We start from the raw sequence: 25,235 nt of genomic DNA, 5'->3' as shown, positions 1-25,235 counted from the left end.
TGTGACGTAAAACTACCTCTGTCTACAATATTTATCCATTTATACAGGCGAAAAGTTATTTGTTGCCTAAAGGCAAACAGAGTTTCATTATGGAAAAACTGTCATATATTTACAATGATGATAGAAGAACCCAGATCACTGCCATATGGGTAATACACACTTGAAACTACATACTCATTTATGGACTTAATTCATTCTGCCTGTACAGTACTTAAAAACAATATTAAAGTGTACAAGCAAAAGGTATTAAATGTTCTTAACCCTCTACTGCATGAATTATTTTTCGTTTTCGTTTGGTGAAGAAAATTTCAAGCTTTAATGTTTAACATACGTTCAGTGTATTAGATGTACCAGCAATTCTTAACTGGGGCTAATAGCTTAACACTCATATGTGATGTGGTTTGCCATAGTATAGGTATTTTAAGGCAGAAACAGGTTCCAAGAAGGACATTCCAGGAATAATTAATGAACAAGGGGAGTGTGTATGTGAGGATCTTCAAAAGGCAGAAGTATTCAGTCAGCAGTATGTAAAGATTGTTGGTTACAAGGATAATGTCGAGATAGAGGAAGAGACTAAGGCCAAAGAAGTAATAAAATTTACATATGATAACAATGACATTTACAATAAGATACAAAAGTTGAAAACTAGAAAAGCGGCTGGAATTGATCAGATTTCTGGGGATATACTAAAGACAATGGGTTGGGATATAGTACCATATCTGAAGTACTTATTTGATTATTGTTTGCCTGAAGGAGCTATACCAGATGAATGGAGAGTTGCTATAGTAGCCCCTGTGTATAAAGGAAAGGGTGATAGACATAAAGCTGAAAATTACAGGCCAGTAAGTTTGACATGCATTTTATGTAAGCTTTGGGAAGGCATTCTTTCTGATTATATTAGACATGTTTGTGAAATTAATAACTGGTTCGATAGAAGGCAATTCGGTTTTAGGAAAGGTTATTCCACTGAAGCTCAACTTGTAGGATTCCAGCAAGATATAGCAGATATCTTGGATTCTGGAGGTCAAATGGACTGTATCGCGATTGACATGTCTAAAGCATTTGATAGGGTGGATCATGGGAGACTACTGGCAAAAATGAGTGCAATTGGACTAGACAAAAGAGTGACTGAATGGGTTGCTATATTTCTAGAAAATAGATCTCAGAGAGTTAGAATAGGCGAAGCTTTGTCTGACCCTGTAATAGTTGAGACGGGAGTTCCTCAGGGCAGTGTTATCGGACCTTTATGTTTTCTTATATATATAAATGATATGAGTAAAGGAGTGGAATCGGAGGTAAGGCTTTTTGCGGATGATGTTATTCTCTATAGAGTGATAAATAAGTTACAAGATTGTGAGCAACTGCAACGTGACCTCGAAAATATTGAGATGGACAGCAGGCAATGGTATGTTGATAAACGGGGCCAAAAGTCAGGTTGTGAGTTTCACAAATAGGAAAAGTCCTCTCAGTTTTAATTAATGCGTTGATGGGGTGAAAGTTCCTTTTGGGGATCATTGTAAGTATCTAGGTGTTAATATAAGGAAAGATCTTCACTGGGGTAATCACATAAATGGGATTGTAAATAAAGGGTACCGATCTCTGCACGTGGTAATGAGGGTGTTTAGGGGTTGTAGTAAGGATGTAAAGGAGAGTGCATATAAGTCTCTGGTAAGACCCCAACTAGAGTATGGTTCCAGTGTATGGGACCCTCACCAGGATTACCTGATTCAAGAACTGGAAAAAATCCAAAGAAAAGCAGCTCGATTTGTTCTGGGTGATTTCCGACAAAAGAGTAGCGTTACAAAAATGTTGCAATGTTTGGGTTGGGAAGAATTGAGAGAAAGAAGAAGAGCTGCTCGACTAAGTGGTATGTTCCGAGCTGTCAGCGGAGAGATGGCGTGGAATGACATTAGTAGACGAATAGGTTTGAATGGCGTCTATAAAAGTAGGATAGATCACAATATGAAGATAAAGTTGGAATTCAAGAGGACAAACTGGGGCAAATATTCATTTATAGGAAGGGGAGTTAGGGATTGGAATAACTTACCAAGGGAGATGTTCAATAAATTTCCAATTTCTTTGAAATCATTTCGGAAAAGGCTAGGAAAGCAACAGATAGGGAATCTGCCACCTGGGCGACTGCCCTAAATGCAGATCAGTATTGATTGATTGATTGATAGTTGAATATATATACGATTTTTCACGATTTTACACTAAGCTTTTAACATTCAAAGACCGAACATTACTACCTACTGGCCATGGGTACGTGCTGCAAGGCGCAAGTACAGCTTGCAGAACCGTAGGTCGGTAATGTCTTTGAGGTTGAGCCAGAGGTACTCCTGAAGCCTGTGGTAATGTGATGGGGAGGGCCCACGTAAAATAAACGGTGGTTGGTTCGCGTGGATGTTGACGGGGTGGAAGGAGTATCATTGTCCAGATTTCTGCTGCATATGGCATTATAGATAAGTAATATACCTTGTACATTACTTCTTTAGCCTTTATTGATACATATTCATTCCATATTAATCACTGTACCTGGTGGTAAAAGTCACTCCCAGTTGTATCCTTCTACTAATTTCCATATCCAGTCTTGTATTTTATGTCGGTTCACTTCCAAAATATTTGAAGTTTTTCTACTATATCCAGCTTCTTGTCTCCAATTTTGATAGCTCCTTATTCCTTTTTTACTTCCTCTACTCATCACCATTCTCTAGCTCTTCTCCACACTGATCCTCAATCCCCATTGTTCAATCCTTCTATTCAGTACATTCAGCTGTTGTACCTCCTCTTCATCTTCTACTTAGATCACAACATTATCAACAAACAGCATTACATTCGGTCTTTCCCCTCTGTAATCTTCCCCTTGCTGCCTTAATGATGTCATCCATCACCATTATGAACAGTAAAGGTGACAACAAACTCCCTTGTTTTAGCCCATCGTCAATTCCTAACCATTCTGATCTACCCACTGTTGTCTTCACACAGCTGTAACAGTTATCATATATTGCTTTTATCATTATTTGCTCTTTGCAGACACCCCTGTGTCAGACTTTCCCAAACTTTTGATCTGGTGATGCTGTTGTATGCCTTTTCTAAGTCTATAAAAGCCATAACTATCCTTCCCATATTTCCATTTCTTCTCCATGATCTGCATCAGAATGAAAATGGACTCCACTGTTGACCTTCCACTTCTGAATCATCTTATAACTGACTTTCCACCTTTTCTCTAATTCTTTCCAACATTCTTTCCATTGTCTTGATAACATGGGAGATGATGGTAATTCCTTGGTAGTTACTGCACATCTTATCTTATTGGTATTATAACCCCCTTTTCCCAATATTCAGACACTTTTTTGCTCTCTCCATAGACACTTGTGTATTAAAAGTCCACTGGAGTCCTGCTGGTCTTGTAGCCCTGGTCATTTCTTTGGCTGCTTATCTGCTCCTACAGCTTTTCCCATCTCCTTTGTAAATGCCCAATCCACCTCTGTCATTGTAATGTCTGATTCCTGCTCTATTACTTTTATTCCTGCTGCCTGGGTACCTTCTCCACATGCTTGGTCCTTGTCTTCAATGTTTTTCTCCATTTTTTTTTTCCAAGGAATTGTTCTGTATTCTCTTCTTTATTTGTGGAGCATATACTTCAAACAAATCTCATGTTCCTGTCTAAAACTGTATCCTTGCTATGATCATTCTGTCATTGATCTTCTTCATGCCCTCCACATATTCGAAAGCATCCTTTCCTATGATCACTTCTACTCAGTTTAATGCATCTTGTCCTCCACTGTAAAACAGCCTCTACCCTTCCTTCAGTTTTCTTTCCCCTCTTCATCTCCATTTGGTTACATGAAGACAAGAATAGGTATGTCCTTTTCTTTCATGAACTCTACCAGCTCTTCGGTCTTGTCTCTCAGGGTTAGGATGTTGACTGTCCCAATTCGGGTATATTTAGATACTGGCCACCTACTTCTCACAGCTCCCCCACTACCTAAAGAACTGCGTATTGCCAGCAGGGGACACCCTAACATTTTCCGAGGCAAAGGCATTTTACAGCTTATGTAGAGAATAATTTGTTTGACTTAACACAATTTATATCTCGTTTTTTGCATTTTTTGACTATATTTTTTCCTTGTGAACCCACAATATGTCCTACTTATAGAAAGTAATGTTATGATTGAATACCAGAATAAAATAAGGAAGCATGTAGAACTAAACAAAGCCACAGAGCTGGTTGCAAATAGAGGATCTTGGAGGCACTTGTTTATTTCATAGAAGCCTGCAGACAGAATGCTCAAAGGCGATTAGTCTATAAGGAGCATGTATGGATATGAAAGCACATGAAAGACAGATTTTAAAAATTTCAGGGAGCAAAAATAACTTTGAATTGAAATTGAATACACAGACAAAGTTTAAATGAGTTTAAATATACCTTCTATTTTGGAGCAAGTGCCGTGATCACCCTACTACAAGAACACTTCCTGAAACATTGGCTTACATGACGGCTTATAACTGGTGTGTGAAAATTTAAACATAAAAATCTCAAGATTTTTAACCCAAATAGGTACTGAATTTGAATCCACATAGATTAACCTCGTGAAAGCTTGACATACATTGTTGTCCGTAACAATACAGCTTTGTTGGTGATGATCAGCTGACATAAGTACAGGAAAATAAGATCAAAATGAGCTTCATACATCTGAAGATAGACAGCACCTCATTCAGAAGCAAGAAAATGCTGATTCAATCTAACCAACCCCATATGTCAGTGTCTGGGTCTGGGTAGCTACCTAGCACTTATGCAGAGGTGGTAGCATGCAAGCCAAAGTACCAGATGATTTACACCATGGGTAGTTTACCTCCTGTATAACTGTCATCTAGTTCACCAGCAGGTGGTTGAACCAGCCCTATGTCAAAATAACTGAAGCAGCTTTAATAAAATTGTTTGGCATAACAAGTAGCCTACTACAGAGAAGCTTGTCACGAGCTTTAAAATTTGGCTTATATAAATAAACTAGCAAGATACCCGTGCTTCGCTACGGTATTATACTGAAATTTATAATTGAATGCTTAACGTTTTATATATGATCCTCCAAAATTGGCGATCTGACTCTTTTTCTCAGAGAATCCGCCAAAATTCGCGATCTGACTCATTTTCTGAGAGATTGCAGCATAGTTCCTCACATTTTTCAATCTTTCTTTCCAACAATCGTTTTCGTACTTCCCGGGCTAGGTTCAGGTATTCCACGCGGTCAGCTGGGTCCCTAAATCTTTGCCATCTTTTCCTATAAGCATTTTTAGTATGAATCAAATTCTGAAGGAGATCCGGCGTGGTGTCGTCTTGGGTGCCTTGGCGGTACTGAACCCGCGGCCGGACTGTATTCGTAGACATTACCAGGCCAGGACCCGTTTCCAGCGCGGTTCGCACAATTTGACGATGGTCCAGAAGATTATTATTATTATTATTATTATTATTATTATTAATTATTATTACTATTATTATTATTACTGTAGATGTTCTGGACCCCACAGCAAGATGCAAGACTGCTACTTGGCGGTAAATTACATCTGCTACCATTGGCATTGTTGACAATGTGACCAGCATTATTGTCGCGCGTAGGAAAGTGTGCAGGATTTCTGGCGACACGAATGACATACTTCCGTGCATTATTGACATTATTATAGAGGTGAACAATTTGACGGTCAATCTCATTCCTATCGCTTATTTCAAATGTGTTTAAATTTTCATTTATATGCCAGAACGTACTCCGAAGGAAAAGATGGCTGTTGAAATCGAACCCAGGAAAGATTGCAAATGATCGGTTTATGATCAGAATAAGTACATCGAAAATCTACAGCCTGTTTCCAGTCATTCGACAGGGTTAGGAATGGAATGAATAAAGCCCCCTCTAGTGGCGACAATAGGAATTGTGCCGGCTGCCGAAGCACTCCTCTGGGGCAATGATCGATGAATGACAAATGAAATGAAATATTGGACAGTGTTGCTGGAATGAATGATGATAGGGAAAACCGGAGTAACCGGAGAAAAACCTGTCCCGCCTCCGTTTTGTCCACCACGAATGTCACATGAAGTGACCGGGATTTGAACCACGGTACCCACCTGTGAGAGGCCGGTGCGCTGCCGCCTGAGCAACGGAGGCTCCTTATAAGTACATTATGAAAAGTAAAATCAATTGGTCTCACCTCCTTTTACACCCCATCGCCGTTAAGTTTATTTACCCCCACCAAAAAAAATTAAAAGAAGGCATGTTTCTTTATGTTTAAAGGAGATTCCAAACACAAATGTTCACGTCTGTTACCTTCAGTTTTGAAATATAAGTATCCCCATAAAAATAATTCACATTTTTCATTTCCTTTCACACTCCTCCCCCCACCCCCACCCCCAAGTGAATTTTCCGGCAAAAAATGACTTGTTCCTTTAATAGTAAAGGATCTTCTAAATACCAATTATCATGACTCTAACTTCTTCAGTTTTTGATTTATGTGTCCTCGTGAAAGGAATTCAACTCATTTCCACTCCCGCCACGCAAGATGGTTCACACCCCTCTCCCCCCCCCCCCCAAACCGCGTTTTTCTTTGTTTTTAAAGGAAATCCAAATACCAATTTTCATGTCTGTAACAACTTTATTTTTATTAAATGTATGTATTTTCATACAATTAAGTCAATTTTTTAATTCTTTCAACACACACACACACACGCACGCACGCGCACGCACGCACGCACGCACACACGCACACACACACGCGCGCGCGCGCGCGCGCGCACCCTTCATTGGATTTTCCGAAAATACGTGTTTCTTTACTTTTAAAGCAGATTCCAAATATCAAATTTCGCGTCTGTAACATCTTCATTTTTGAGATATCAGTAGCCTAATTAAAAGAAAACATCATTTTCAGTCACTTTTACCCCGCCTCCACCCAAGCGGTATTTTCGAAAACTAAAAATACACGTTTCTTTACTTTCAATAGAGGTAAGAAATGCCATTTTTCACTTTTGTAACATGTTAAGTTTTTTGAGATATACTGTAGAAATTCTCATTTTAAAATTTCAACCCTTTTTATTACCCCTTAAGGGGAGTTTCCAAAAACAAATCACCTATGTTTCTTTACATTTACAGGAAATTCCAAATACCCACTTTTTACGTGTGTAACATTTTACATTTCTCAGATATTCTGTAGATATAGTCTTTCGAAAAATTCACCCCAATTTGTCACTCCTGTTTAACCGCCATTAATTGGATTTTCCAAAAACAAAAAATACGTGTTTCTTTATTTTTAAAGGAGATCCCTTATACAAATTTTCAGTTCTGTAATATCTTCAATTTCTGAGATATATGTATCCTCATTAAAGGCATTCAACCCATTATTCACCCTTTTACACCCCTCCTATTGGGATTTACAGAAGAAAAAAAAAGTGTTCCTTAATTTTTAAAGGAGATTCTAAATACCAATTTTTACATCTGTAAACTTTAAAAGTTTTGAGATATAGATGCACTCATTTTAAAAATTCACCCCCCTTTTCACCATCTCATTAATTGGATTTCCAAAAACAAAAAATATGTGTTTCCTTATTTTTAAAAGAGATCAAAAGTACCAATTTTCAGGTCTGTAATATATTCAGTTTCTGAGATATAATTATCCTGATTAAAGGCATTCAACCAATTTTCCACCCCTTTTCACCCCTCCTATTGGGATTTTCCGAAAACAAAAAAATACATGTTTCTTTGTTTTTAAAGGAGATTCTAAACACCAATTTTTACATCTGTAAACTTTTAAAGTGTTGAGATATAGATGCACTCATTTTAAAAATTCACCCCCCTTTTCACCCTCCCATTAATTGGATTTTCCAAAAAGAAAAAAATACGTGTTTCTTTATTTTTAAAAGAGATCAAAAGTACCAATTTTCAGGTCTGTAATATCTTCAGTTTGAGATATAGGTACCGGTATCCTGATTAAAGGCATTCAACAACTTTTTCACTGTTTTTCACCCCTCCTATTGGGATTTTCTGAAAACAAAAAAAATATGTGTTTTCTTATTTTTAAAGAAGATTCTAAATACCAATTTTTACATCTGTAAACTTTTAAAGTGTTGAGATATTGATACACTCATTTTAAAATGTCAACCCCCTTTTCACCCCCTTAGCGAAGGAATATCCAAAAATCCTCTCTTAGCGAGCACCTACATCTTAATATGAATCTATGTCCAAAATTTCATTTCTTTATATCCAGTAGTTTTGGCTCGGCGATGATGAATCAGTCAGTCAGTCAGTCAGTCAGTCAGTCAGTCAGTCAGTCAGTCAGTCAGTCAGGACAAGTTCTTTTATATATATAGATGTATATTTACAGTTAGGTAATGAAAACCAAACACACTATTCAAATATACTAGTACATCAAAGATAGGAAGGAAAAAAGAAACATACAAATGGACATATGTTACCTAGTAAAGTTTAAAAATAAATAGATCAAATTTTTTTTTTTCCATTTATAGCCTATTTCAGAAACTATAAATTGTATTTCGTATTAATCAGTTAGTTTTCAGAAAGTATCAATTATATTTCAGATTTATCAATTGTATTTGAGAAAGTGTCATTTGTGGTTAAGATTTATCGATTTTTCTTCAGAAAAGGTAATTTGTATTTCAGAAGTTGTCATCTCTACTTCAGAAAACATACATAAATTGACAGTAACTCGTTTCATTGCCATGATAACCTTGTGCTTATGTTTGCAACATTTTATCTGGTGTGTTATAGTTCATCATGCTGCAGTCTTAGCAAAGGAAAATATGCCTATAATCTATTAGCTTCATAGTCCGTATTGATAGTTCAAGCACACAAGTATGAAGGATGAGTTCTCCACCTAATCAATACTTTATTTTACATAGTGTCATATTATTTGCATAAAAGGACAGTACCAGTTTCAACCTGTAAATAGTTCATCTTCAGCTGTTGAAGAACCTGCTTAATAGCGACTGTACAGAATAAATACTACGGTACTAAAATTAAAATTAAATAAGAATGCCATTAAAATAAACATGAATGACACTATTCTAAAAAATACTTAAGGTTAAGATATATACATATAGTACAGTTTTGGGGGTTAGAGGGCTTTTTCCCTGGCCCCATGATTTCTACATTTCAAAAATTATATTTGCTGAGGTTGGATACAATTGAACCACTGACATTCTGGTGTCAAGTTCGAATATCTATGTTAAATGCCAACACTATATCCAACGGTTTTATGAGATATTTCAAAGTGCATTGTTGGGCAGCAAATATGTGGGGACGTCATATTCATTAGAATAAGAGGTTCAGTAACCTGCTTACAGATACATAGCTTATTCTCAGAGTATATCAATGCTGAAAAACATGTTAGTTTAAGGTTTTTTAGTGTAGTGGCATTCAGTCAGTCAGCATCCAGTGATGTGCATTTAGGACAGCCAGTGAAAGTTTTTTAGTGTAGTGGCATTCACTAACATGTTTTTCAGCATTGATATAATCTGAGAATAAGCTATGTATCTGTAAACAGGATACTGAACCTCTTATTCTGATGAATACGACGTCCCCACATATTTGCTGCCCAACAATGCACTTTGAAACATCTCATAAAACCGTTGGACATAGTGTTGGCATTTAACATAGATATTCGAACTTGACACCAGAATGTCAGTGATTCTTGATATATTCTTAGAATTGTATCCAACCTCAGCAAATATAATTTTTGAAATGTGTAGAAATCATGGGGCCAGGGAAAAAGCCCTCTAACCCCCAAAACTATACAATGTGTATATATCTTAAACTTAAGTATTTTTTAGAATATTGGCATTGAGAGGGGAGTTCCTCAGGGCAGTGTTATCGGACCTTTATGTTTTCTTATATATATAAATGATATGAGTAAAGGAGTGGAATCAGAGGTAAGGCTTTTTGCGGATGATGTTATTCTCTATAGAGTGATAAATAAGTTACAAGATTGTGAGCAACTGCAACGTGACCTCGAAAATGTTGTGAGATGGACAGCAGACAATGGTATGTTGATAAACGGGGCTAAAAGTCAGGTTGTGAGTTTCACAAATAGGAAAAGTCCTCTCAGTTTTAATTACTGCATTGATGGGGTGAAAGTTCCTTTTGGGGATCATTGTAAGTATCTAGGTGTTAATATAAGGAAAGATCTTCACTGGGGTAATCACATAAATGGGATTGTAAATAAAGGGTACCGATCTCTGCACATGGTTATGAGGGTGTTCAGGGGTTGTAGTAAGGATGTAAAGGAGAGTGCATATAAGTCTCTGGTAAGACCCCAACTAGAGTATGGTTCCAGTGTATGGGACCCTCACCAGGATTACCTGATTCAAGAACTGGAAAAAATCCAAAGAAAAGCAGCTCGATTTGTTCTGGGTGATTTCCGACAAAAGAGTAGCGTTACAAAAATGTTGCAATGTTTGGGTTGGGAAGAATTGAGAGAAAGAAGAAGAGCTGCTCGACTAAGTGGTATGTTCCGAGCTGTCAGCGGAGAGATGGCGTGGAATGACATTAGTAGACGAATAGGTTTGAATGGCGTTTATAAAAGTAGGAAAGATCACAATATGAAGATAAAGTTGGAATTCAAGAGGACAAACTGGGGCAAATATTCATTTATAGGAAGGGGAGTTAGGGATTGGAATAACTTACCAAGGGAGATGTTCAATAAATTTCCAATTTCTTTGAAATCATTTCGGAAAGGGCTAGGAAAGCAACAGATAGGGAATCTGCCACCTGGGCGACTGCCCTAAATGCAGATCAGTATTGATTGATTGATTGATTCATGTTTATTTTAATGGCAGTCTTGTTTAATTTTAATTTTAGTAGCATTTATTCTGTACAGTCGCTATTAAGTAGGTTCTTCAACAGCTGAAGATGACCTACTTATAGGTCAAAACCGGTACTGTCCTTTTATGTAAATAATCTTGACATTATGTAAAATAAAGTATTGATTAGGTGGAGAAATCATCCTTCATACTTGTGTGAAAATATGCCTGTTAGACAGTAAAATTCATTCAAGAAATGTTCTGAAATAGCTTTCTTTTTGAAATAAAAGTTACAAATTTGGAATGCAGCTGAGGGTTTTCGAGCATAAGTGGCATAATCCCATTTAGGACAGTTCTGAAAAAAAGGAGCATTTAGTATAAATTACATAATAAATTAGAGGATACAAAACCAAATTTATTTACATTTCTTAGACTAATAGGAACATAAGTTTAGTAAAGTGTGACAAAATAATACCTTTCTTGTAGATAATGACAGAGAAAAGACAATAATAGTACAAAAATATGAATTTGCTTAGTTTATGCACTGAACATTTCAAATGATCATTCAGCATAGTCCTGTAGGAAGCCTTTTAGTCAGTCAGTCAGTCAGTCAGTGATGTGCATTTAGGACAGCCATCCAGGTGGTAGATTTGCTATCAAATGTTTGATGATGATGATCAGGTGCCATCAAGTCGACGTCAACTCCTGGAAACTGTATGGATGGACTTAACTCAAAATGTTATGGTCTTCAATCAAATCCTTCAGTTGATATGTTCATGTCGGATTTGATGGCGTCTATCCATCTCAGTGCTGGCAGCCCTCATCTCTAAGACCCCTCCACCTTCCCAAGAATAACGGTCTTTACCAATGAATCAGAGCATCTCATGTAGCTTTAACCATTCTCACTTTATTATGCAAAGATACATCTGAACACTTGAAGATCTTATCTATGCCTTTGAATGCTGCTCTTCCAAGGACAAGTCTTTGGAAAATTTCTGGACCGTGTGAACCACGTGTATGGATGGTTGATCCCAACAAACAGAACTATTCACCTCTTTGATTAACTCGTTATTTATCATAATGTCTGATGGTAAACTTGTTATCAGTTATTTACCTAGTCTTAAATAATTTCAAAGAATTTGGAAATTTAAACATCTCCCTTGGTAAATTATTGCAATCTCTAACTTCTCTTCCTATTAACAAATATTTTCCCCAATTCATCATCTTGAATTCCAACTTTATCTTCATATTGTATTCTTTCTCACTTTTAAAAACACCATTAAAACTTATTCATCTACTAGTGTTATTATTATTGTTGTACCAGGGGTACACCTTTCCCAGTCAGTTAAACTGTGTGCCTTCTATAAGGCCATCTATGTAATCTAACTGGAACTAATGTATTACAAGAAACTTTGGTTTTCAACTGTTAGATGTCTATCATTAGTTTAAGTCCCTCCTCTGGCGGAATAAACTATAATTAATTCTTAACAGAATGTTTATTTTTACAGATGGCAAACCTTAGGTTTTGAAGGTTATTTTGTTCATGTATCAAAGTTGTCAACACTTCTTCTGCTTCCTTCTTCAATAGTAATCAACCTATCAGAATTTTGTAAATATTTTCTCTAGCCAATTAAAATTGGGGGTGTGTACAGGAATCTAGCCTATCAGTAAAGAGTTTTGGAAACTTCACCTCAAAAATACTATAAAAGCTGGGTGCTTTAGGGCCATATGGTCTTCATTGCTCCAGTTAGTTAAGTGTGGCGTGTCCTAAGGAAGGCAGGGGCCATGAGCAGCGTTCGGAAGGCCCAGCAACTCAAGGTAATGGCAAAATTTTCATAAACATGTGATAGTTCCCATGGATAGCTTGAGGGGAAGGTTTCAACCTCTTTTATTTCATGTAAATTTCTAAAGTTGGTGGTTTAAATGTAGAATTGTTGGCAAGTCTGAGGGATCTGTTCTGTTCCCAACTGGAAAATATGTAAGGTAAGGGATTCCCATTCAACTTGGCATGGAGTGACTAAAATTTCTAAACCTCTAAAATTCTTAACACTTATTTGGTATTTAATATTTCTCATTTAGTCACCCCGGTGTAGAATAGGCTTACCCTCTCTATCATTGGGCCATTAACCCACTTAGGGTTTTATCTATTTCTATAAGGAAGGCAAGAGTTTTGCCTCCTAGCCTTTTGTATATGGCCAGTCATGTTCAGTTTTTTATCCTTTTACACTAAGGCCAATCAGTATGGACAATTATGCCCTTGTAAATTTATTGGTGTAAAGATTTTCTGGGGTTAGTTCTCTTTAGGAGCAGTGTGTTATAAACTGTTGAGCAATGGATAAGCCCACACAAGGGCAACATTGTGTAAATAATTTAATTAATGACAACCAATAGATTGTAAGTGCACCATAAGAAAATTGGTGCCTCTTCAAGGCTGGACTATGATATAATTGGAGCGCAGACTCCCCTGTAGTGCAAAGGATTGGAGCAAATCATGCTGTCACAAATTTTGTACCTGCCAAGAGCAATCCAGCTTTCTTGTATGTAAATGAGCATTTGCAATTCTCTCAAGTTTTGTACCTGATATTCAGATTTTTAAGTCCTCATTATTGCTAGAGCTGACAAGCTAATTAATATTGTTATTCATTCAAATTTTCTACTTATCAATTTTAAAGTAGAAAAAAAAGGGGGGAAAGAAATAACATTTCTAAATTTGTTGTGTTATGTGCTAGTTAATTCCTTGTCCACCCATTCAACCGTCACACTTCTTACACCTCTGTGATCCCCAATATCCCTTAACAAATTATTATTATTATTATTATTATTATTATTATTATTATTATTATTATTATTAAACAGTTGTATCAGCACACAAGTATTTAGTAACCAGTTTTCGGACACTAAGGGCCACCATCAGTAATTAAAATATTGTTTAAAACATACTAATCCACATGGTCGTGTAGTCAAGATGAAGCTAAAACTGTCCAGCCAGCCCTTCTAATGTTTATTTCATCTTGGCTCCATTTAACAGCAATAGTGTGTGAAATAAGTATAGGAATGATTAAATCTGCTTGGAATTTGGGAGTGTAGTGGTTAAGTAGGCCTGGAGACAGAAGAAAATCCTAAAAGATTGCAAAAAAGGAATTATTGTCCCTGTATTTAAGAAAGGAAACAGAGATTTTGGGAACTACAGAGGAATTACCCTGACTCTGCATGTAATTAAAGTGTATGAAAGAATTATAGAGGACAGATTGAGGACACTGGTGAAACCCCACTGGAAGAGGAACAATGTGGATTTAAGGGTGGAAGATAAACAGTGAACCTGATGTCTGCAATGTGACAAAGTTATTGGAAAATTTTGGGACTACAACATAAAGATCAACTTCTGATCATTTGAAGAAGGCATATGATTGTATTCCCAGAGATAGGATTTGGTTGGCCCTGGAGGAAAACAAAACTGTCATTCTTATATAAGGATCAAAGAATGGAAGAGGTGGTTTACCATTCCAGAGGGAACCCCTAGGAGGAGTAGTAGTAGTTTTGAAGTTGGAAGAATGACACACGAGATAAACAGAAGAGTGCAGAGCTGGTTTTACCACAGCATGAGGATACTATTATGGAGTAAGGAAGTGCCAATACAATACAAGAAAATCATACACAAGAACTTGGGTAATGACCAAACCAGAGAAAAATAAAATCCAGGAAGTGTGCTGGACAAGACGAGAAAGGATCGAATAATAAACATGGTCATATGAGGAACAGTAGGTGTATGCAGAGTAAGAGGGAGTGGGGGGGGGGGAGGGAGGAGAGAGAGAGAGAGAGAGAGAGAGAGAGAGAGAGAGAGAGAGAGAGAGAGAGAGAGAACAGAGGTCAAGGTGTGTGGACACATGACAAGAATGGAACAAGGATCACAAGTCAATGCTTGAACTGGAGATTAGAAGGAAAAGACCAGGAAAGAATCGAGAGAACACTAATGAGGAGAGTGGCAAACTTTCAAGACGTCTTTGGTGAATAATGGTGGAAAAACAGGCAGAGATGAAGATTAATGATCCACAACACAATCCAAAATAAAAGTGGACAAGGGGAATCATGATGATTATGATGGTGATGGTGATGACGATGACTGGATTACTAGTCACTGAGCCGTGAAAGCATAATATTGCGATTCCTGCAAAGAATGTATGAGAACAGTGATGTCAACCATGTGAAATCCAATTTTAACTGTTTTACAGTATTGTTTCAAAGCAATTATGTACAATATAGAGATAGTAACACTGAATTTAGAGTTCTTTCAGATTTCCTACTTTAAAGAAATATTTTAATGCTAAATGAGTGGGCTATTCAGCTTGAGTCACATAGTTGCAATACTTATATTTGGGAGATAGTGAGTTCAAATCCTACTGTCAGTAGCCCTGAAGATGGTTGGCCGTGATATTTTCTCACCAGGCAAATGAGTCTGTAATTTAATTAAGACCATAGTTGCTTCCTTCCCAGTCCTAGACCTGTCCTATCTCATTGTCGCCATAAGGCCTGAGCCTATGTGATGTAAAACAAATGGCAAAAGAACAAAACTTGCAATCTACAGCAAAGAATATTGGATTTTGCAATGAATGAGCTTTTAATGTAGAACAAAATAATTTGAAATTTAAACTGAGAACTTCTTGTATTTTCCTTATAAATTGTTTTTCAAAATCAGTGAAGAAACAGCCTGCAACAATTGGAAAGTGAACTCCTGACTAGCAGACAATTAGTTCTGATGTGTTGTTGGACTATTTCAGATCTTTGAAGTTTTTAAGAGAATTTCTTTTTTATCATTTTCACTGTAAAATAGTCTTGTAAATGATTGGTTGCTTGGTTTAAGACGATTTACTGAGTTTACAGAAAATTTATATGTGTAACATACAACCATACAAGAACTGAATTGTTTCGTCAATGGAGATTATATTCTAACATTTGTAGTCAAATTTTCATTATTTTCTTAATTCAATTCTAAAGCAGAACATTTTAAGTCAGTCTTTGTTCATTCCAGGTGTTATCAGTGCAGACACTAAAGTCGTAATGGTGAATGCAGTTTATTTCAAAGGCTTCTGGATAAACCAGTTCATGAAAGACTTCACTCGTGAAATGCCTTTCCATTTGATGAATGGATCCATAGCCTCTACACCAACAATGTTAGCTATTGGAGATTTCCCAACAGCAAACATACAGCATTTAAACTGCACAGTACTCAAAGTGCCATATGAGGTAAGATCATTTTTCAGCACACATCACTTAGTTGTATACCTTAGTATTGCAAGTATGCATGCATGAATTATAGTGGTATAAAATGAACAAATGATTTGCCACCTGAAAACAGCTTAGGATAATACTAGGTGGACATGTATGTATGGCAAGTTCTCTAACACACTCCAACAGCTATTATAGCTTAGGCAACACTGGAGAGGAATAATAGAGAGTGAGGTACTTTCCTTCTTCCACTGAACCAGAAGGTGCTGTGTTACATGTTAATCTATCAAGTCTTCTGAAATGCTCTCATATCAATTGACCTATGAGCAACATTTTCATACCATTTATTACAAGAACTGGTTTAAGGAGGGGAGGTGTTTCTAGCATTGCTCATACCTTTATTAATTCCAATGAGAGTATAATGGTGTGTCAGTAAGAGAGACATGTTGCTTCTATACAGGTGATGTCATGCGGGAAGCACTGTGAAAAACTGGCTTCCATGGCAACGTAGCTTGCAGCTGTTGTATTTGTAATGTGATAAACATGAGTTATGTATTGAAATACGTGCCGTATATAATTTGAATCCCTGTTACTATTCTCATTGATGTTCACGGATCACAAATTTGAGAATGCCGGGCTGTGCAGTAGTAGGTTGTTTAAGCTACAGGAAAACCAAAGGATCAGACGTAAAGTAATTTTCACTCCTGAAAAAAGGAAGACTGTGCGAAAACTTATATCGGCGCAATGACAAATTTATTTTGAAACATGGTAGGGCCTACATATTTATAACATATAAATTATTATTGTCATTATTCAGTACATCCTGTATTAAGTTAATACAAAAGTTTATTTTTGCTTTAGGTAGAGTCTGCTCGCTTCATTTTGCTACGATGTGCTTTGAAATCCCTTTAAGACATCAACTACTAAATTATCAGAATTAAAACAGTCATAATTTAAAATCGGATGCAGTTCCTACCACGAATTTAATAGGTACCATTTAGACATGTCTGGATCTCAGAGACAAAAGTTATGACCTGCTGCTCGGTTATTCTCTACGACAGTCTCGAAAACAATAGAATATTGTGGCAGCCACGGCTTGATGCCAGATATTGACTGGAAACAAGTTGTTCTCCTGGTACAGTTGTTCAATGACTGGTTCGATCTTTTCAATTTGTGGGCAAAATTGAGCCCATTTGGGTGTTAATGCTTTCGGCACAGATTTGAAAAATTAGAGTCCTCTTTTAAACAAATCGGAGTTGTTTGTATATAGCCATATTATTATCATTATTGTTTGGAAAATTGTATTTCGCGTGTGCGAATACAATGCAGTAGATGCAGTGTATATATCTTTATCACAGTAGTTTAGGTGTTCAGTTTTGTCATTCTAGGGTTATTTATGAAGGTCTGTTTTATAGTGAATCATAATATGTGATATCATCGATTCACCAAGGGGGCGTTATGTGATAGTACATATATCACACCCTCGCACTATATGTAGAAGTGGGAGATGTTGTTGTTGTTGTTGTTGTTATCTGCATTTCAATTGTATATTTTGTCATTAATATTTGTAAGCTGGGAGGTCTCCATATGTGGTAGGTATGAGTAATTTGTTTTGTACAATAGCTGGGAAAACATTGCTATATTGAACTTGGAAACTTTGCATGAGTCATGTATATATCCCAGTCTGATGAGATGAGCTTGTTGTTGTACTCGGAAAGTTCTATGACTCATGTGAAATACCCTAGAGTTTGTTATTGTCTTGGGAGCAAGTAGTAGTCCAGGGCGTGGTCTTGACAAGATGATCTACCATGATTACCTGGCCAGGATCAATCTCGGCATATCTTGTGGCAGCTGAGGTCTTTACATATTTCGACATCACAGCGGAAGGAACCACACCCACTGTACGAGAATGAAGTAGTGCTGATACATGATACAGAGTGAAACTTCACAAGACGGTACTGGAGTGAGACTGTTGTACTACGCTAGACTGGAATTCAAGCGTTGGTGGAACATAGTCTTTTTATGTTTGTGGAAAGTGACTGACATACAACTGGGTATTGTATCACATTGTGGCGGCCTGGTATTATATGTTCCTGAAAGCTGGGAGGTGCTACATCTCAGACTTTCCATAATTTATGTTCAGGACTGACAAGCGTGTGTTGCTCAAATGTATATATCTTTACAACAAGTGTTAGTCAGTGAACACAGTATTACGACGTACAGTATCTGTGTGATATAAGTGCCAATTATGAGAATTGGTAAGTCGTGGTAATACAGAGACAGTGAAGGGTTCTTATCTACATATATTTTCATTGTTCAACGGGCTAATCACAAATGGTGGCTTATTTCTCACTTTTGTTTCCCACTGTTTTCTTTGTTGTTGTAAATATGGAGTCTTCCAGTAATATTTTGTTGGTGTATTATAAGTGTATTTTGGTGTGTTGATGAGGTGCTCATGCACGGATTTTATTGAGAATATAGTTAGTTATTTTAGAATCAGTGGAGTTATTGATGAACCTAGGTGCAGTTCCTACCTATTTAGTCATTTTCAGAAGATTAGGTAAGGCCTGAAGCAGATGTACCAGTGTACAGCATTATGTACACACCCTGGGAGATAAAGAATTATCATGCTCTTTCTAAATTCGAGGGATCCGTTCTGGTGAACTCTGGCACCCATACTGCGGACATTTCAATTAATTATTTTTATTAATTTAATTTATTTCAATAAGTATTTTATTAAATATGTTTATTAACTTTATTTATATATTTTTTATTAATGTTATTTGATTATAATTATTTATTAATATTCACAAATAGTTACAACAGAGTCCATTAGTCTCCTAGGTAACCTATCTCCTCCATTCGCCGCATATGACCTCAACACCAAAGCTGGTTTATGCGTACAGCTTCATCCATCAAGTTCACTCCTAAATTAGCCTTTATCTCCTCATTCAGAGTACCCTCCTGTCATTGTTCCCACCTTTTTGTACCAGGAATAATTCTCACTACTTTCATGTCGGTTACTTCCAGCTTATGAATAAGATATCCTGAGTCCACTCAGCTTTCGCTCCCGTAAAGCAAAGTTGGTCTAAAAACAGACCGATGTAAAGATAGTTTCGTCTGGGAGCTGACTTCCTTCTTACAGAATACTGTTGATCGCAACTGCAAGCTCAGTGCATTAGCTTTACTACACCTTGATTCAATCTCACTTACTGTATTACCATCCTGGGAGAACACACAACCTAAATACTTGAAATTATCTATCTGTTCCAGCTTTGTATCACCAATCTGACATTGAATTCTGTTTAATTTCTTACCTACTGACATCAATTCAGTCTTCGAAAGGCTAATTTTTATACCATACTCATTGCACCTATTTTCAAGTACAAGATATTAGATTGCAGACTTTCGGTACAATCTGCCATTAAGACCAAGTCGTCAGCATAGGCAAGACTGCTTATTACATTTCCACCTAAGTGAATCCCTCCCTGCCACTTTATACCTTTCAGCAGGTGATCCATGTAAACTATGAACAGCAAAGGTGAAATATTACAGCCTTGTCTAACTCCTGTAAGTACTCTGAACCAAGAACTCATTCTACCATCAAATCTCACTGAAGCCAAATTGTCAACATAAATGCCTTTGACTGATTTTAATAATCTACGCTTAATCCCATAGTTCCCCAGTACAGTGAACATCTTTTCCCTTGGTACCCTGTCATATGCTTTCTCTAGATCTACGAAACATAAACACAACTGTCTATTCCTCTCGTAGCATTTTTCAATTACCTGGCGCATACTGAAAATATGATCCTGACAGTTCCTCTGTGGTCTGAAACCACACTAGTTTTCATCCAACTTCTTCTCAACCGCTGATCGTGCTCTCCCTTCCAAGATGTCAGTGAATACTTTGCCTGGTATACTAATCAATGAGATACCTCGATAGTTGTTGCAGTCCTTCCTGTTCCCTTGCTTATAGATAGGTGCAATTACTGCTTTTGTCCAATCTGAAGGTACCTTACCAACACTCCATGCTAATTTTACTACTCTACGAAGCCATTTCATCCCTGCCTTCCCACTATACTTCACCATTTCAAGTCTAATTTCATCTGTTCCTGCTGCTTTATGACAATGGAGTTTATTTACCATCCTTTCCACTTCCTCAAGCGTAATTTCACCAACATCATTTTCCTCCTCCCCATGAGCTTGGCTGTTCGCAACACCACCAGAAAGATTTCCTTTTACGTTGAGAAGACCTTCAAAATATTCCCTCCACCTCTCCAGTGATTCCCCAGGATCTGTTATGAGTTCACCTGAATTGCCCAAAACACTTCTCATTCCCTTTTTCTCTCCCTTCCTAAGATTCTTTATTACTGTCCAACAAGGTTTCTCTGCTGCTTGACCAAGCCTTTCCAGGTTATTACCAAAATCTTCCCATGGCTTCTTTTTGGATTCAGCAACTATATATTTCGCTCTGTTTCTTTCATCTATGTACAATTCCCTGTCTGCATCGGCCCTTCTTTGGAGCTATTTCTGATAAGCCTTCTTTTTATGTTTACAAGCTGCTCTCACTTCATCATTCCACCAAGACGTTCGCTTTTCCCTATCTTTGCACACAGTTGTTCCTAGGCATTCCCTTGCTGTTTCTATTACAGCATCCCTGTATGCCACCCATTCTTTTTCTTATCCTGAACGTGCTTACTATCTACTGTTCGGAACTTCTCACTAATCATATCCATGTATTTCTGTCTAATTTCCTTGTCATGGAGATTTTCTACCCTTATTTGTTTGCAGATAGATTTCACTTTCTCCATCCCAGGCCTAGAAATATTTAGTTCACTACAGACCAGGTAGTGGTCTGTATCATCATAAAATCCCCGGAAAACTCGTACATTCCTAACAGACTTGCTGAATTCAAAGTCAGTTAAGATATAGTCTATTATGGATCTGGTACCCTAGCCTCCCATGTGTAGCGGTGAATACCCTTATGCTTGAAGAATGTATTTCTAACTCTCGCATTGCCCATTAGCACTATCCCATCCTTGCTGTGGACCCTGATTACGATGTCACTCAATTCTTCATAAACCTTGTCAACTTCATCCTCATCTGCACCCTCACATGGTGAATACACTGAGACAATTCTCATCCTTATTCCTCCAACTGAAAAATCTACCCACATCATTCGCTCATTTACGTGCCTAATAAAAACTATGTTGCGTGCAATGGTATTCCTGATAAACAGCCCTACCCTTCTCCTTTTTAATACCTGTCAAGTACACTTTATAATCTCCTATCTCTTCCTCATTATCTCCCTTGACCAGAATATCGCTTACTCCTAGCACATCCAGATGCACCTTTTTTGCTAACTCATCCAGTTCTACTTTCTTTCTTCCATGAGCCCCATTAATATTGATAGCTCCCCATCAAATTCCATTTTGTTCACAAAGTTGTTTCCAAGGAGTCCCTCCTGTCAAATGGGAGTGGGACTCCATTACTCCCATAGATCCGAGGCTTGCTTAAAATGTTCTGAGTTCTGTCAATTCATGAAGCAAGATGCTACCCTACTTGCCCATACTCCAAGTGAGGATCTCTCCTCTAATGGGTTAGGGACCAGCGGTGGATTGTATAGTCCTAGCTGTCTGAGCACAAAGAGGGCTATGACTCAGAATATGTCTGAGATGCCCACTCCCATTCCATAGCAACTGGTATCCTGACTCTCAGGACCACTTACTAGGCCACTCAGCCATTGCCCATGGTTCACGAACTAGGACATGACATTTAAACATAAAATTTCCATGTGGTATTTTGTGTAGATTTTTCCTTAGTTGCTAGTCAGCATGGCATTTTAATGAGTTTCTATGTTCTGCGAGTACATTCATTTGCCTGTGAAGAAGACATGCCTTGTTGTATTGTAAAGGATTGTACTGTAGGTCAGGTTACAAGGTGCAATAACAAGTCAAGATACCTATTTATACCCCCCCAAAAATAACAAGACATGTTTTTTAAGTGGAAAAATGCTATTCCTGGGAAGGAAGAATATCTCCCTACAAAGTAATAAGTGTGATGTTCATTTTCATGACAAGTACTGTACATTATTAAGGCTGATAAATTTGTGATTAAGGGCAAAGAGATGCACCTTTCATGATTGAGATGGCCGTCATGGACTATGGACCATAAGAATTGAGGGACAGGTTAAAATGTAATGACTAGCATTCGATGAAGATGAGTACCGAGAATAAATCCACAATATTAGTGTGTATACAATCATCTTATCTATACCATGTGAATAGAACTGGTACTGGAGCAGAAGTTCATGTGGTGTGTATGTTAAACTAGTAGTATTTCTTGCAATATTTTTTCTCCGTGGAAGTGCTTGTTGTACTCTTGTTATTGGTGGTGGTGTGTAATTATGTTTTAACCTTACCTTATTATAACTTGTAATGGTAAGCTAGTAGTAAACTCAACCTATAGTATTGTAAGCCATAGTGTTAAGTACCGTACTGGAAATAATTAAGTTGGGTATGAAATTGTATATGATGCTGGATTTAGAATGTTAAACTAGTAGTATTTCTTATAATATCGTGGTTTTTTTTTTCATAGAATTGCTTTTTTTTACTTTTGTTGTTGTAGTTGTTGGGTAGTTATTTTTTTTAACTTTATTATCACTTGTAGTGTTAAGCTAGTAGTAAGTTCAACGTATAGTATTGTAAGCAGTAATGTTAAGTACTGGAAATACTTAAGTTGTGTGTGAATTTTGTATATAATGATGCAGGATTTAGAAAGTTAAACTTGTAGTATTTCTTGTAATATTATTTCCATGGAATTGCTTGTTGTACTCTTGTTATTGTTGTTGTAGGGTAATTATGGTTTAACTTCATTTTATCATCACTTGTAATGTTAAGCTAGTAGTAAGCTCAACCTATTGTAAACCGTAATGTTAAGCACTGGAAACACTTAAGTTTTGTGTAAATTTTTATAAGATGATGCTGGATTTAGAATGTTAAACTAGTACTATACGCAAACCTTTTCTTGAGCCCGATTTTTACGGAGTGAGGAGTAAGGAGGGAGCGCTGCCGGTTCTGGTTATACTGCCAAATGAATGGAAATGAAATCTGAATTGAATCGATAATATGATCGATCGATATGAATTTTCTAAACATTTATTATCGTACACCAACAACTGTGTCACACATACATTATTTGACATTATATAACATTTCTCGATGCGAATCTTGTTCCTAGCATGAATTATATAGTTTGGCTTTGCTGTGTAAACAACAACAGTACTAGTTCGTAAAGTGTACGCTACATGTCGCACAGCGATGCATAAGCGATTCATAGTTTGTGTTTCAAAGGTTGCCAATATGGATGTCGAAGATAACCGAGGTCTACCGATTCAGCACTAGGGAGCTCAGGGCTCAAGAAAAGGTTCGCGTATGGTAGTATTTTCAAAAACATTTTCTTTGCATGGAATTGCTTGTTGTAATCTTGTTTGTTTGTTTGTTGTTGTTTAATTATGTTTACTTTATTATTACACTACTGTAAGTGACCATTGCTTCTGGGATATTTCCCATTTACGATGTATTTGTTAGTAATAATAATAATAATAATAATAATAATAATAAATATCTCGGAAATTTTTGCCAATTCCTTTTGCTGGATTGAACTTAAAAGGTAATTTATACATAAAGCAGCCTGTTAAACCCATTAAAACCCCCAATTCCTGCTCGTTGCAGAGATAAAAGCATGAATGCAGTATTATTATTTTACTATTTGCATTACGTCACACTGACAGATAGATTTTCAGGTGACAGTGGGATACGAAAGGTCTATTAGCAGGATGCAAGTGACCATTGCCTTAATTAGGGCACAGTCCCAGCATTTATCTGGCATAAAAATGGGAAACTACGGAAAACCATTTTTAGGGCTACTGACAGTGGGGTTGGAACCCACTATTTCCCGGATGCAAACTCTCAGCTGCGCGCTCCTAACCACATGGCCAACTTACTTGGTAAGTTACAAGGACCTTGCAGATTGCGGTGCATTAACACTTACAGGCAAAAATAGTTTTACTTCACAAGTAATACTTGAAATATCAGCTCAAAGTTTTCTATCAAGTAAATTTTCTAGTGTTTAAATTTTATTTTAAAAAACCCAAAAGATGAAGCAAATGTGCTTAGAAAAAGGTAATTCCTCCTAGTACTTCAGTGGATTATATCTATATATATATAAAATAGCTTGTCCTGACTGACTGACTGACTGACTGATTCATCATCGCCGAGCCGAAAGTACTGGACATAAAGAAATGAAATTTTGGGGATACATTCATATTAAGATGAAGGTGCTCGCTAAGAGAGAATTTTTGGACATTCCGTCGCTAAGGGGGTGAAAAGGCGGGTGAAATTTTAAAATGAGTGTTCCTATATCTCAAAACTTTAAAAGTTTACGAATGTAAAAATTGGTATTTGTTTTTTTTTTTTTTTTTTTTTTTTTTTTTTTTTTTTTTTTTTTTTTTTTTTTTTTCTCAGAAAATCTCAATATGAGGGGTGAAAAAGGGTGAAAAAGGGGTTGAATGCCTTTAATCAGGATACCAGTACTTATATCTCAGAAAATGAAGGTATTACAGACCTGAAAATTGGTACTTTTGATCTTTTTTAAAAATAAAGAAACACGTATTTTTTTGTTTTTGGAAAATCCAATTAATGGGAGGGTGAAAAGGGGGGTGAATTTTTAAAATGAGTGTATCTATATCTCAAAACTTTGAAAGTTTACAGATGTAAAAATTGGTATTTAGAATCTTCATTAAAAATAAAGAAACACGTAACTGTTCCACCTCATCAAGACACTTGGGGAGATGAAAGTTAGTATCTTGGGACACATGAATATTAAATAAACTATTTGTGGCTTGCCCGCAAATTGCCACGCAAACAGAAACAATTAACATTCCATGGTTCCCCATTTCTCTATGTAATGTTTGGGCGCCATGGTTACAGTTTTAAATAAAACTATATCTATAGTTTTAAATAAAACTGTAAACCAAAATTTATATTTACTAGCATAGAGACTTATACTTAAATCACAGGGGTAGGATTTTAAACAATTAACCATTAAGTATCGCTTAAAAAAAGAAAATTAACGCAATATAAAATACAAATGAATTTATTATACAAAAAAATTAGATGAATCGGAAAAGTTTCCTTAAAGCGTGGAGGAAT

At 36.7% G+C, this 25,235-nt stretch overlaps 1 protein-coding gene across 1 annotated transcript in view; it reads left to right on the top strand.

Annotated features, from left to right (window-relative positions):
• Positions 1–25,235, top strand: part of LOC136878762 (leukocyte elastase inhibitor-like) — a 106,138-nt gene that overhangs the window by 41,704 nt on the left and 39,199 nt on the right. The window contains exon 5 of the mRNA XM_067152225.2: positions 15,825–16,039. Coding sequence (XP_067008326.2) covers positions 15,825–16,039 — 215 coding nt within the window. The remainder of the gene's footprint in view (positions 1–15,824; positions 16,040–25,235) is intronic.

Source organism: Anabrus simplex, chromosome 1, assembly GCF_040414725.1.
Source record: "Anabrus simplex isolate iqAnaSimp1 chromosome 1, ASM4041472v1, whole genome shotgun sequence".
Lineage (NCBI taxonomy): Eukaryota > Metazoa > Arthropoda > Insecta > Orthoptera > Tettigoniidae > Anabrus > Anabrus simplex.
The sequence above is the reverse complement of the archived record's forward strand: the minus strand, read 5'-3'. Positions and strand labels throughout refer to the sequence as shown.